Raw genomic sequence first — 15,757 nt, 5'->3', positions numbered from 1 at the left:
GTGCATATTGGACGTGAAGAAGGGAGCAAGTTGCACGTGGGGAAAAAAACGCGCCTGATTTAAATGTCACACCTGAATGCTCACATCCTTTTAATTATGTTTGAAATTATGAAAATTGCTCAACATCATGAAAATTAAACCTTATTTTCAATAAGCAATCCTGAAAAATATTTGGGGGTGCTTAACTTTTTTCCAGGTGTATACTTCATCTATGATTGAACAAATGAATTGCATTATTTTTTTAACTGAATATTTGATTACTATAACTATATTGAAAAATTGGCATAGTTTTGTGCTGTCATGCAAGATCTGTCATCTTATGGTATTGTTATGCAACATTTGTCATCATATGTAATTGTGATGCAAGATCTGGCATAATATGATACTATCATACAAGATTTCTCATCATATGGTACTATCATACCACATTTAGTACCATGTGATATTGTCTTGAAATTGTGGTACTGTCATTTAAGAGGTGGTGACATGTGACATTGTCAGGTAAAATCTGACATCATATGGTACTGTCATGCAGGAACATGTTAATAACACTGAATTGTTTGTTTGGCAACTGTGTTTTTGTTTCATAAGTCTTGTTCTAAACTTAATTATAATGTCAAATACATTATTTTATTCTCTATTTAGAATTTCCTTATTGCACTTTGCTTGTTTTTTCATTTAGGCAAGTGTTTCTAGGCTGTGTATAGCAATACCATAAAATGGTTAATGTCCAAGAAAATGTTAATTTCCTGTCAGGTTACAAATGTGAAATTGGCTTTCAAGAAATACATGTAAAGGTATTTATGTTGTTTTTAATTATTTTAAGGTTATAGGAGTAATCAATAGTGTGAATATATTATTTTGAAGTGATCATCTTTCATCTTTTTACTGATAAATTCATTAATTTCTTCCTCTCAGTCCACTAGTTTCATTGGATCCTCTTCATGAAATTACCACCTGCTTGTTTGTACAGCTCTTTGAAGATGCTTTGAATGAGTATGCTTATGCAGCTTATATGGCAGGTCTCACTTATCAATTATATGACACTGAATACAGCATAAATGTAAGTTCAGAACTCATGCTGTTCTTTTCTCTTTTTTTTTGTTATCACAATAGTTATATTTGTATGGAGTAGTTTTTCACCATTTTTATACTATCTTTTATGCCTATTTCATTTTTGTTTTTATCTCATTACTTAGCTTCTTATACACACTGCATTCAGCAATTAATGGATGGTGAGAATTTTGTAGTACTTCACCTATCATGGGACAAATAATGATATCAGTCGTGCCTTCAGTTGAATATTATGTAAATTTATCATGTGATCTGAAGCGCAAACGTTTAGTATGTAAACTCTGCTATATGTGTATGTATGTGTTTTTACACAGTCTAGTCATAGTTCTCATTTTCAAGTGAATTACATAGTTTAGAGTGAGCTCCAAGTTATTCATGAACCATGGCAAGATCTAACAGAAGATAGTTAGATGTTTCATACACACAAAGAGCCACCAGACAAAAAGAAACCAGCCAGTCTTGGCAAATAAGTTATAAGTTTCTTAAAATGTTATTAGCAGGATGTGAACCATTTCCAAACCAGTGTTACGGTTGTTTCTATTCACTTAATGTGTCCTGGAAACCACTCTTTCAGAGGTGGAGTTGGAGGTGTCTCAGGCCCTTATCAACACTGAATTTAAGCTTGCAACATTGATATCACTTTAATCCTGTGTCAGCTTTCAACAGTCACAATAGCTGATGTCATACTCATAACATCAATAGTTCCTACAAATGGAGAGCGTAACTAAGAATTCAGAAACATCTGTCAGCTGAAAGGGAACTGCAACACATACCTTTTGGTGTTTTCAGAGCAAAATATGTTCACAATAGTTTGTGAAGTTCACTCAGTTTTGATTCATAAGAACAGAACATGGAGGTCCCTGAAATATTATTATCTGGCAAGCTGCTCCTAATGATTGCTCAGATGCTTAGAACACCAAGTTCATTAAGTATTTCATGTACATATGTTCTTTTGTAAATGAGGCCCGGCATGACCAGGTGGTTAGAGTGCTCGACTCGTAATCTAAGGGTAGCAGGTTCAACTCCCCATCCCACCAAACATGCTCACCCTTTCAGTCGTGGAGGCATTATAAGGTGACAGTCAATCACACTAATTGTTGGTAAAAAGAGTAGCCCAAGAGTTGGCAGTGGGTGGTGATGACTAGTGCCTTCTCTCTAGTCTTACACTGCTAAATTAGGGATGGCTAGTGCAGATAGCCTTTGGATAGCTTTGCACGAAATTCAAAACAAACAAACTTTTGTAAATGTACATACATCACGTATGTAAGTGTTCTTCAAAGAAGAACTTTTAATTCTGATTTTTTAATGATAAACACATGTATGTGTTTTCTCAAGTAACTAACAAGTGTGCAGATTGGTGTCGGGTGTTACCTATGCAATGAAGATCAAGGTGACTGACAATAAAGTTTGCATATAGGAAGTTATGTTTATGTATTGAAGATAGAACATGGTGTTTATATCTTCCATAACCACACCAGGAACTAATTGTGATTTCCACTAAAATAAAGCAGAGAGCAACAGTATTTATTTACTGTTTTCATCCATTCATGTGTTAATTGAATTATTTACTCTGTATTAGTATTGTTGGAAATGTACACTCACTTTTGAAAACATAATGTAGACAGAAAGTCTAAGTTAATAATACTCAGCATGTAACATTGAAGCTTTTTTCCTGCTATGTTTAAGTCTTCTAATAACCATGTGTGTGTGTGTTATATGCATGTACTTATGTACATAGTAAATATTCGTAAAACTACATTAGTTGAAATATACAGGTCAATTGAAATACCCATGTCTGAGGGAATAGAACTAGAGAAAGAAAATGCTAAGGAAATATAGTGTCAAAATACTGAGTGAAAGTCTTTGCTATTTATTTCACTGTTTTCCGTACAGTATGAAGTCACCTTGGGAAAGCCTGTTTCAGTGGTTGCAGTGTAAAGAAAATAGGCACAGTTGTAGCATGTTACAGCTGTTTATTGTTTTGTTTTTAATTTCTTGTGCAACTCAGCTAGAGTGCCATGTTCATGCTGGTACTTATGGTACCTGAGAATCAGGTGTTTAGCCTACAGGTAGAACAGTATTCAACCAATACATATGGAAAGGTTTTGCTTAATTGTTATGTAGAAGTCTAAAAGATTGCTTCAGCAGAATGTACTTTATTTCAGACAGTGTGAAACCTCTAAATTTGAATATATTTCAATAGTTTTATAAAGCCTCAATACATATTTGGAATGTTGGTTTCACCAATTATCTCACTATACTGAACTTTGAACTCTTGACCTTTCTATAGATAGTTCGATCACTGCTGACATTATTGTGCTCTTCATTTTTTTCACTCAACACAGAACAATAATTAGAGTAGTTCTTCTGTGTAGTCATGTCATAGTTTTCTTGTTTTTGACTTCAAATTTAAAGTGTTATTTAGACTTTAAACATAAAAGACCTCCTTTTCCTGAATGTCAACCATACTTGGTGCTAGCTGGAGGATTTACTCAAGACTCTGCTGACATTATATTTGTTCATGTGGATGTTCGTCCCGTCCCATTGTGATGGATTTGAACTGTATGGTGCTTGCTGGAAGAGTTACCGAAGACTCTGCTGACAGTTACATTTGTTCATGTGAATACTCCTCCAGTTCCTACTCTGATGGACATGGACTGTGTGGTGCTTGATGGAGGACTTATTCAAGACTCTACTGACAATTACATTTGTCCTTGTGGGTGCTTGATGGAGGACTTATTCAAGACTCTACTGACAATTACATTTGTCCTTGTGAATGCTTGATGGAGGACTTATTCAAGACTCTACTGACAATTACATTTGTCCTTGTGGGTGCTTGATGAAGGACTTATTCAAGACTCTGCTGACAATTACATTTATTCTTGTGGGTGCTCCTACAGTTCCATCTGTGTTGAATATAAGCTGCTTTCTTCTAGTTTCCACTTTCTTAATAATTTTGCCACTAGAAAAGAAAGATAAGATGCTAGAGCTGAGCAGCATTTCGACTCTCAGCTTTCCTGAGATGACCAGAGTTGCAGAAAAATTCAGCAAACCTAAAGTTATTTTCTCATATTATCTGGGCACCTCATCCTGAAATAAGAAATCACTCTAGATTATCAAACCTGTTGGCAGAATGGGAGAAAGGACCAAAGAACCTTAAAATGGCTGTAAATTTTCAGGCTCCAGGATAGATAAGCTGCAGAAAGTTAAAAAAAGAACCTAACCAAAGCAATAGACATCATTAGGATGAGGTCAACAGAAGGTTAGTGTGCTTCATTGTTGTTCTAAATGATGCTCACCACCAGATGCCCTTCAACATATAAATGTGTACATTTTGTGTATTTATTAATCTGCCTTTGAGTTTTAATGTATTTTGCACCGTCAGTATGTCCCTTTTTGTATTTTGAATCTTTAGCTGTCATATCATTGTGAATCACTATGATAGCATAGGTTTCTAGTTATGTTTTACGTGTATCTATAAATACATAATTTTTTATTGCTTTCATTTGTAGTATTAAACATAATGTACAAATTTATCATGTATTTAATTAGAAACATTAATTTGAAGGATGGTATTAGGTAATATTTTAAGTTTCAGATGTTTTTATTATTATGTTTTTTTTATTTCTTGTTAATTTTGTTAGTATGAATTGCATTAGTTTTGTTCAACTTTTATTTCCATTCATTTATTTAACTTTTTAGTTTCCACCAAATGAAACTATTCTGTAATTTATCATGTTATTAATTTGTTCAATCAAATGTTAGGCCAAAAGTATGCAGGCCAAAATGAGCTACAAATGATAATCTAGACAGGGTAATTGTATCTTAAGTAAAAGTAGATGGGATAGGGAAGATTTTTGTCATCTTAGAAATTGTAACATATTTTATTACGTGTTTTATTGACTTATTTGTTTCTCAAGTTTTATTTTCCTTCATCTAGCTATATATCTATGGGTATAATGATAAGCAACACATTTTGTTGAAAACAATCATGGAAGAGATAACACATTTTAAGGTTGATCCAAAACGTTTCAAGATTCTGAAAGAAACAGTGAGTATGAAAGATTGTCTTTTAGATATGATATGATATATATATATATGATAAGACATTACTTTTGGTTTCAGATATTTTTATCTCACATGATACTTTTAATTAATCCATTATAAAACTGAAATAAAAACTGTGTGCTAAAATATACTTTTAGTTGCTACAGAGCCAGATAAGTTGATGAGTTCAGTATTGAATAATATAGATAAAAAGTTTTCTGATATTGTCTTCTTGTAGTTTACATGTTTTACACCTTATACATGTTTTTTAAAAGATATGTTTACATAAATTTACACATTAAAAAAATGTCCTCAAAAAATACCTTCAATTTTATTTTTAAGTTTATTCCTTAAACTCACAAATTTAAGTTTTTTTATTATAACCAAAGTAGAGTATTAGAGTAATGAAAATTAAAGGGATTTAGTTTAATACCTTTAAAGGCAACTGTCTCTTATTTAACTTTGAAGTTGATAAGTATTCTTCTTTTAGAAATTGCTTTTAATGACAATATGTAGATATATTTTGTAAAATAACTTTGCCAGTATATGTAGTCTAATAGTTTGACTTCCTTAGTATATTCGAGATTTGAAAAACTTTTCTGCAAGGCCATCGTACAAACAGACCAGCTATTACACCTCAGAGCTATTATGTGAAAAGTGCTGGACTATAGAAGAAGTCTTGGGAGCTTTTGATGGTATTTCAAGATTTTTTTTATTGTTTGTAGTAAATAGAATATAAAGAGATTGAAATAAAGTTAAAAAAACTACATCTTTAAAGTGCTGATGAAATTTTAAAAATTTCATTTATCTCTACATGAACGTTTTTATGAAATTGTTAGTGAAAGTAATATTAGGTACCTCTGTTCACTGTTGCATTAAAGTTAATCAGATGAATTAATAATACCTTGTTGATTAAGATAAACCCCTTGGTAAAATGAGAAGATTTTTAAGTGTCAAAAACTCGATAAAGAGATAATTGCTCATTTTGTGGTGTGAGAAAAACAATAGTAGCGCCTTTAAGAGGTTGTTAAAGAAATAGGATCTTTACAATCATTTTTTTTTCAGTTGGCTTCAGTAAAACATTCAAATCATAAACTTGTATTATTTGTATTATTGTGGTCTTTTGTTTTGACACATTTTATTGTGTGGAAGAGTTTGTCTACTTATTTGTTTCAGGTTTTTGCAAAACACTACACAAGGGCTATCTGCACATAGCCCTCCCAACTTATGAACTAATAGACTGTCGAGAAGGCAGCTAGTCAACAGCACCAACCTTTGGGCTACTCTTGTCTGATTAAATAGTGGGATTTGACCAACACTCTTATTGTACACCCTTGGTTCCAAAGTTGAAATGTGTTTTTTGTGGCAACAGGAAGTAAACCATGAACCCTCAGATTCACAGTATAGGCACATTAACTACTAGGTCACACCTGTCCATGTATGAAGAGATACATGCTTATTATGCTTGGTAACATCACTAAAATCTGGTGAAGCAGCATAATTACCATTTGCTTTCTGAATTGTTAAGGTTTTATATTTCAAAAGTATTGTTTGATGTGAAATGTCTCAAAAATCAGTTAAAATCATTAATATTTACTTGTAGGATCTGGTGTTGTTTTAAAGGTTAAATTGTTGGATGTTTATTTTTGTTTAATAGGAATGTCTAGATCAATTCTAATAATAATAACATGAATCCAAATGCCAAAGAACATAATAATGTAAATTGTTTTGTTCCAATACAGATTTGACACCACAAAAGGTTGAAGAACAAATTCGTCATATACTTTCTCGTGTTCATGTTGAAGCACTAATGTATGGAAACTTGACAAAGGAGGTAAGTATACTAGTGCTGTGTCTGATATGTATTTTAACATTTTATTTAAATCTTGTATGAAAAACTATCCCATAGTTATTACGTTACAAAAACAACACATCATTCAAATGGGTTAATAAATAAATATATATATCATTATTGTTGTTTGAATTAATAATTAGATAATTTTAGTCCCGAAAGAATAATTTTGAATTTTTACTTTTTATTTTGATGCTTAAATAATGAGCATAAATAACAAATTTAAATAATTATTTCTAGTAATATTGTAAAAGAAATAACTTATTTCAGAAATCAATTGTGATTAGTACTGTGCAAGTTATTTAAAATGTGAGTCATTGTGGATATTTTTTATATGACTGAAGTAGGAATAAGTTTATAATCCTGTAGTCTGTAGTTTTGACATCATCTGTTTATCTGTGTGTGGAGAAGAAGTGAGACATGTTTATCATTTTTGGGAACTTAATTTGTAGTTGCGACACTCTTCTACAAACAAATTTATTTAAAATTTCACAAATGTGCATTTACAATGAAATGGGAATTTGTCCAACATGTACAGAATGATGTTCTTTGTCACCAAACATTTTAGAAAAAAGAAATAGGCAAAACATTTGCAACATGTAACATGTTTCTCTGCCATTTTTCAGATTTAATTTCTTTCTGTAATTGTACTGTCTATCCAAATTACAGTTTTAGTGAATTTTTTAATGTGTTTGGAAAAAAGTAAATGTCTGTTTTGTTTTTTCAGCATGCATTGGAGATGATTGATATAATTGAGAACAGTATTAAAGAATCTGTCAAGTGGCGACCTCTTCTGGCAAGTCAGTTAGTTTTGAAGAGACAATATAAGCTCCCAGAGGGTAATTTTAGTGGTTATAATTTCACTAGCTACATAATAATTACTGTATCTTGTATCATAGATATTAACTATTGTTTAACACCTTGCACCTAGTCGTTTTTTTCTTCATAGATATGATATTCTAGTGCTAATGTTTTTAATAGTCAAAAATTTATTTAGAATTCAACAAGTATAAAAGTTTTTTTTTGTTATAATGACATACTGCTGGCACCCTATACACAGGACCATGGAAAATGTCACCTCCACTGGGTATTTGGAGGCTGAAGCCCCATAAAAAAAAGGGGTGGAACAATTGTCAGAATTTTTGGATATTTTGAATAGTATATTTGATTTGTTTGATATATGAGAGCCAGATTTTGATTTATCATCAGATTTGATTGCATTACCACCTTTTTTTTTAAATTGCAACACTTGATGGATCATTGAATGCAGATTCATAAGGTATGTTTTAATCAGTCATTCATCTTTACCTGTTTGAATATTGATTGTTGCTTATTCATTTTGATTAATTTTAAGATCATGATAATCTGAACACACAATTTTGAAATCAAGCATTTAATCTAGAACGATAAAGATCACCAGAAATGGCAAGATATCACTAAAATAGTTTTCATTGTTTACAATTTAAGTTTTAAACTTTCGTCTGATTACTGAATTTTGAAAGTTATTTCCAAACATTTTATTTTTCTTTTGGTTTTTGTCTTAAATTTGGTTTTGAAATTTTTCCTGGGGATAAAAACCCCACAAACATGTATAACGTGCATAAAGAGCAGAGCACTGTTCTATTATAGTACTTTCACTTCATCATTTCTTGATTTATTACTCAAGTATTATAGATCAGAATTAACATTTTATTTTGCTTTATATGCATTGTCGTTAACTGAGAGTTTATTACTGTCAGTGCCACAACAGGGAAGCATGGTGCCTGGGGTGAAACCAAAATACACCACTCTACTCCCTGTTGGCCCCCCCTTGTTTGGGCACCCAGGGAAGTCGACTTCCCGCTTACTACAATACTGTTTACTGTTCATTTATAATTAGCTTTATTCATGTTTAGAAATGTACTGTAAACTTTAACATGTGTACAAAGCTGGTTTCAAGTTTCTTTTGAATATTGGAATCAGAACAGATTTTTAAACATAATTATACGATGTAAGCAATGTGTTAGGTTTGCTACGATGGTAAAGTGAGAGAAAATTTAGTTTGAAATTTTTCATTTAGATTTTTTGTTAGAAAATAAAGTTAAAACATACTCAGTGTTTTTATTCTATTTTTATAGTTTATTTAAGTATAAATTAGTTTTTAGTTACACCCCAGTGGCACAGGTGTATGTCTACAGACTTACAACACTAGAAACCATGTTTTGAAACCTGTGATGGGCAGAGCACACATAGCCAATTGTGTAGCTTTGTGCTTAACTACAAACAAACTGTTTTATGTGTAGTATTGGGAAGAAACTTTCATAGTATAGAATTTGAATTGTAATCTTATTCATATAATTTTATAGGTAGCCACTTTATTTAAATTTGAATTGTAATCTTATTCATATAATTTTACAGGTAGCCACTTTATTTAAATTTGAATTGTAATCTTATTCATATAATTGTACAGGTAGCCACTTTATTTAAATTTGAATTGTAATCTTATTCACATAATTTTACAGGTAGCCACTTTATTTAAATTTGAATTGTAATCTTATTCATATAATTGTACAGGTAGCCATTTTATTTAAATTTGAATTGTAATCTTATTCACATAATTTTACAGGTAGCCACTTTATTTAAATTTGAATTGTAATCTTATTCACATAATTTTACAGGTAGCCACTTTATTTAAATTTGAATTGTAATCTTATTCATATAATTTTACAAGTAGGCACTTTATTTGAATTTGAATTGTAATCCTATTCATATAATTTTACAAGTAGGCACTTTATTTGAATTTGAATTGTAATCTTATTCATATAATTGTACAGGTAGCCAATTTATTTAAATTTGAATTGTAATCTTGTTCATATAATTTTACAGGTAGCCACTTTATTTAAATTTTAATTGTAATCTTATTCATATACTTTTACAGGTAGCCACTTTATATTTGAGAAAGAGAACAACATTCATCGTACCTCATGCATAGAAACCTACTACCAGTGTAGTTTACAGAATACAGAACAAAACATGCTACTTCATCTCCTCTGCCAAATTTTTGAGGAACCATGTTTTAATATTCTTAGGACAAAAGAACAATTAGGTATTTATTTGTTGAAGTAATATATGAAAATGTGCTTTATTTGAAAGTTAACAGAGTAGTTGGGATTTTAGTTATTTAAGTAACATATGAAAGTGTTTTTATTTGTAAGTTAACAAAAACAGTTGGGCTTTCAGTTATTTACATAACATATAACACAATGTTAAAGAACAACAAGAGACCTTTTGATCCACGTAGGCTGTACTGTTTTCACTAAATTAAAATAAACCAAAAAATAAACACCTCAAAGCCAGCCTTTATCATTCAAATACTTATCAAGCTTTTCAATACTTTTTACTATGTTTTATAAACTTTTTTTTAAATTAGTTGATTCTGTTTTAAGAAATGAGAATCAGGTTGTAGTTTTTTGTTACAAAATTTTATTACGAAATATGATATTTTTTGTTTTTGTTTTTTTATTACCTTAATACCACTTAGCTTGGGGTCAGCTAGTATTTTTGTAAGCCAAAAATTTTTACATGCAGAGAACTGGCCCCCATCAGCAATCACATAGGATAGTTATGTTTGGTGATGGTGATCCAAATTCTTCACCTGCAGATTGCAAATCAAGTGCTTTAACTGTCAGATTCACAAACTGAGATAGTTATTATTATTATTTTAGGATTTGTAGTCTTACCTAAAATAGTGTACTCATGCACTGGTTTATGTAATTTATAATAAAAAAAACGTTTTATTTTTGATGTTTTTAGCTATTAATTAAGTAGGTATACACAATGAAATCCTTATATCTGTATTTTTTTTAGGGTATATTGTTTTCAGTGGTATAAGAAGATCTCCTAATGAACAAGGTCTGAGAGTTCTGGTTCAGTCAGACAAATCTCCATCTTATGTAGACACCAGAGTCGAAGCATTCCTTGCTTATATGGAGGTATGGCAATTGAAGTAGTTTTGCTGAATATTCAAACTATTTCAGTACTATAGACTTTTAATTTCCATGCTGTTTAACTAATACTATTCATATCACAGTTTTTTGCTTCAGTTTACAAGATTTGTACCACATCTATGATTATTTTATATGAAAATCAAGATTTTTTTTTGTCTAAATAAATAATCAATTTTGATTTAATTGCATATTTCCCCTTATAAACATAATCATGTGATGCTATTTGTACTGAAATTTCTTTGTTCAAGCATTTATTTCTTTATTATAGTTACATAATCATGAAGAAGAGAAAATTAAATTTTATTTCTGTCAGTGTTAAAGAACCACTTATTTTGATTTCGATACATGTATAATTTGAATTCAAATTTTTCTGATAATAAGCTTATGTTACGTCTCCGTTTGTTAATTAACTTTCCGTAACTTCGTTCCGACGAAACTTTAGCGACACAAGTTCTTTACTTAATAAAACTGGTTTATTCTTTCCGAATACAACTTTACCGATACACTCAACTTCAACAATCGCGCTAAACAAACGCTATAACAACGAACGTGCTCAATAATACTTCTGACTGCAGTTCAATTACTCACTATCTACACACACATTACCGCGTCACATTGTCCCCCTCTTTTATATACCCGACTACCCTATATCTAGTAATTACTAGAGCATTCGCCAAAGTACAGGATAGTTCTAGAAACGTGGCGTCACAGTGGTCATGTGACTCGCTGACGCAACACTTATATTTATCATATACTTACTAATTAATATTTAGACTTAGATGATCTTATAGGCTACTAACCATGACAATGATAAGTTAGCTATTAACAATTAGGAAGTTATTTTGGTGTTCAGCTTTTTACCACACAAAATTTCATATCTTTATTTCATGTTAATGTATACCCTAATACTTTGGGCACATTTGGTTGTGTATTATTATTATTTTTGTAAAATCCTGCTTTCTATGTAGCATTAAAGAAAGTAAATGTATGAGTAAAAGTATTTTATTTGTCAGAGATTAAAACTGCAGAGATTAGAAAGAAAGAATAGGTGTTACAAGTTTTCAATTCGTCATTAATAGAATATTTTATTGACTGATATTATGATGAAAAGGACAGCACTAATTTGCAAGAAACTTATAAAAAAATCTGTTTTATAGGTAGTATTGTTTTAACTGTCAGCCTTATTGTTCAACTGTGGAGTTTATGAATATAGAGAGAAATACTGCTCCTAGTTACACGTGTAGTATGTACATGCCACATATCTCACTCTTATATAATGTACATTTTGTATTTAAAACTACATTTACTACTTCTCAAGTTTTGATCATGTTAAATCTGGTCAGGGTCATGTGCTAATTCAACCCAAGGGGTTACTTTCTGTAAAAGGATTTGATCAAGGAGGCTATTTTCTGTACATCATGAATAGGTTATCTTATTTGCTGATATTTCATGAAAAGACGTGTTTGGTGCTAGGCTTTTATTCTTTATTGTACCCCTGAATTTCAAGCTTACTTTTTTGAAAATTTAACATTTTTCCAGAAAACCTATTTATTGTAGATTTATTACATGTACACATTATAAAATTCCATATGATCATGCTTGTGATTGGTATGCTTATTACTTAGAAAACTTGTGTTTATTTATATAATAACATAGAAATATTTGATAATATCCACAAACTATTATTTATTATTAACACTATAGTTATTGACATTACAAAATATTTTCAAGAACTTGATAAGTATATATTTAATATCAAAAAATATTTGAGGAAAAAGTTTATTTTATTAAAAGCTTGTGTATGTAAGTTTGATATTAATAAGTTTAAAACTTTCTTCCTCCTAGAATTACTTAAGCCAAATGACTGATGAAGAATTCAAGGCCCATAAAGATTCTGTCACTGTCCATTGTTTAGAACGACCTAAAAACATGTCCGAACAGTCGGATAGGTATTGGGATGAAATTTCATCCCAGCAGTATAACTTTGACAGAGGTGAGATTATGAATTATTTGTATTTGTGTACTTATAAGTGTTAAGCTTTTGAAAGAAACACTAAATATATGTAAGAAAACTAACTTCAAGGAGTAGTGGTAATATTTTTTACACTAGAATTATGATTGTGGTTTTTAATTACTATGAGTTATTAATAATACATGTAAAAGTGAATACTCCATTTGAAACTCTGTCATCTCATTGCGATTGGTTGAGACCATTATTTTTGTTTTTGTGTTATCATGTAATAAAAAAAGAAGTAGAAGAAAGAAGAACATTCAATATATTCGAACCTTTTGTTATAATATTTACAGACATTCCCAGAACTATTGACTAAGTCATTACGTAGATTTTGTTATAAAAGGAAACACTGTATAGTATTGTAAAGTTCTGATAACCTATTGAGGAGATATTTAAAATACCATTTCAATGAACAGTCCGAGCCATTCCTACATAGGTAGTGCTACTGCCTGCTTGATGTACTAATATCAAATTTGAAAAACTTTATAGAAGAAAGTTTTATTTGAGTTTACTTTATAATTCCATGATATTATCTTTCAGAAAATATTGAAGTGACATTTCTGAGGACATTGACCCGAGAAGACATCCTCATCTTTTTTAAGGTTTGTTAAATGTTATTGTAATGTTTTATATTTAATGATTATACAGTCATCAATCTTCAGCATTATACATATGGTGTTTTCATCTGTCATACTCTCAACTGTGTCAAGTTTGTTAATCGAACTATAGATTGGGCTTCATACTTAGTTATTTTTAATCTTGAACAGTATTTTTAATTGATATATATTGCTTGAAAACATGAGTACAGTTCATACAGATACAGAGAATGTCACTGAGGTGTAATACATTTAGATGCACCTAATTAAATATGCTTTTAATATGTTTTCTACATGTGTTTCTGTAGAGATTAGTATGCATTGTTTCATCAGTTGGGTACCCTTGCTGATATCAGTATTGTTAATGGTTATAATGCATTGTTTCATCAGTTCGGTACCCTTGCTGATATCCGTATTGTTAGTGGTTATAATGCATTGTTTCATCAGTTCGGTACCCTTGCTGATATCAGTATTGTTAATGATTATAATGCATCGTTTCATCAGTTGGGTACCCTTGCTGATATCAGTATTGTTAATGGTTATAATGCATCGTTTCGTCAGTTGGGTACCCTTGCTGATATCAGTATTGTTAATGGTTATAATGCATCGTTTCGTCAGTTGGGTACTCTTGCTGATATCAGTATTGTTAATGGTTATAATGCATTGTTTCATCAGTTGGGTACCCTTGCTGATATCAGTATTGTTAATGGTTATAATGCATCGTTTCACCAGTTGAGTACCCTCAATGTTAAGAATATTTTCAGCTGTTATCCTAATATCTCACAGTGTTTGGTAAAGTTAGGAGATTTGGGTTATTCTTAATTACACATCCTAAGCAAAAGTCTTTATAATAATAAATGACAAATGAAAATAAAAATAATTATATTCAATTTACCAACTAAAGTAGCCAATATTATAATTGAAAGTCATTGGTGCATATTTCATTGGAATCTTACTTCTTCTGACACACACTTTATAAAAGAAAACTCATTAGGCACCCCAATTATAGAAAATCAGAGGCTGTCTTGTATGTGACAATTAAACCCAATTATATAAAATCAGAGGCTGTCTTGTATGTGACAATATAACCCAATTATATAAAATCAGAGGCTATCCTACATGTGACAATTAAACCCAATTATATAAAATCAGGGGATATCCTATACGTGACAACTAAACCCAATTATATAAAATTTGGAGCTATCCCATATGTGACAATTAAACCCAATTATATAAAATCAGAGGCTTTCCTGTATGTGACAATTAAACCCAATTGTATAAAATCAGGGGCTATCCTATATGTGACAATTAAACCCAATTACATAAAATCAGGGGCTGTCCTATATGTGACAATTAAACCCAATTATATAAAATCTGGTGCTATCCTATATGTGACAGTTAAGCTCAATTATCTAAAATCAGAGGCTATCCTATATGTGACAATTAAACCCAATTATATAAAATCAAAGGCTGTCTTATTTGTGACAATTAAACCCATGTATTTTAGTTTAAATTGTGTCAAGTTGGTAGCATTGACTTTCCCTTGACACAAACAAAAACCAATCTTTACAAATTTACAAAATAAAAAATTAAATAATAGGTAATATGAGCATTATAATATAACAATATTGTTACGTCTTTGTTCGTTAGTTGATTTTCCATAACTTTGTTCCCACGAAACTTTAGCAAAACAAGTCCTTTTTTTAATAAAACTGGTTTATTCTTTCTGAATATAACTTTACCGATACACTTACTTTCAACAGTCGCTCTATAATGAAAGCTAGAACGTCTCACGTGCTCGTGCTCAACAATTACACACTCTCTAACTGCAGTTCAATTACTCACTACCTACACATTGTCCCGTCACGTTGTAACCATCTTATATATCCCGAACAATACCCACTTACAATAAACCAATAACAATTAACAATAACTTAATTAAATGTACAGTAATACAATCACAAAATTACAATTCAACAAAGTCTCTTAATTTTACGGGACGTATCTTCTTCCGTACTGGTCTCTGTCTTGTTGGCTTCTGCTTCATGTGGGGTTCATCTACTTCATCAGGAAATGTCCTATCGTCAATAACAGTCACATCAGCGGTAGTAACTACATCAAGAGCTTCACCGTTTCCCTTCTCAAAACTGAGTAGTTTCTTCTTCAGGTTGCACGTCTTCAGCAACAT

At 30.9% G+C, this 15,757-nt stretch overlaps 1 protein-coding gene across 1 annotated transcript in view; it reads left to right on the top strand.

The window, feature by feature from the left end:
- LOC106469262 (insulin-degrading enzyme-like) overlaps positions 1-14,361 on the top strand; it is a gene marked incomplete at its 3' end in the record, with an annotated part of 60,151 nt that extends 45,790 nt beyond the window's left edge. Inside the window, exons 17-26 of the mRNA XM_022397735.1 lie at positions 919-1,063; positions 5,015-5,125; positions 5,696-5,816; positions 6,864-6,955; positions 7,701-7,812; positions 9,891-10,058; positions 10,820-10,944; positions 12,805-12,952; positions 13,514-13,575; positions 13,903-14,361. Coding sequence (XP_022253443.1) covers positions 919-1,063; positions 5,015-5,125; positions 5,696-5,816; positions 6,864-6,955; positions 7,701-7,812; positions 9,891-10,058; positions 10,820-10,944; positions 12,805-12,952; positions 13,514-13,575; positions 13,903-14,361 — 1,543 coding nt within the window. The remainder of the gene's footprint in view (positions 1-918; positions 1,064-5,014; positions 5,126-5,695; positions 5,817-6,863; positions 6,956-7,700; positions 7,813-9,890; positions 10,059-10,819; positions 10,945-12,804; positions 12,953-13,513; positions 13,576-13,902) is intronic.
- Between the last annotated feature and the right edge of the window lie 1,396 nt (positions 14,362-15,757).

Source organism: Limulus polyphemus, unplaced genomic scaffold, assembly GCF_000517525.1.
Source record: "Limulus polyphemus unplaced genomic scaffold, Limulus_polyphemus-2.1.2 Scaffold3383, whole genome shotgun sequence".
Classification (NCBI taxonomy): domain Eukaryota; kingdom Metazoa; phylum Arthropoda; class Merostomata; order Xiphosura; family Limulidae; genus Limulus; species Limulus polyphemus.
This window is presented reverse-complemented; position numbering and strand designations above follow the sequence as displayed.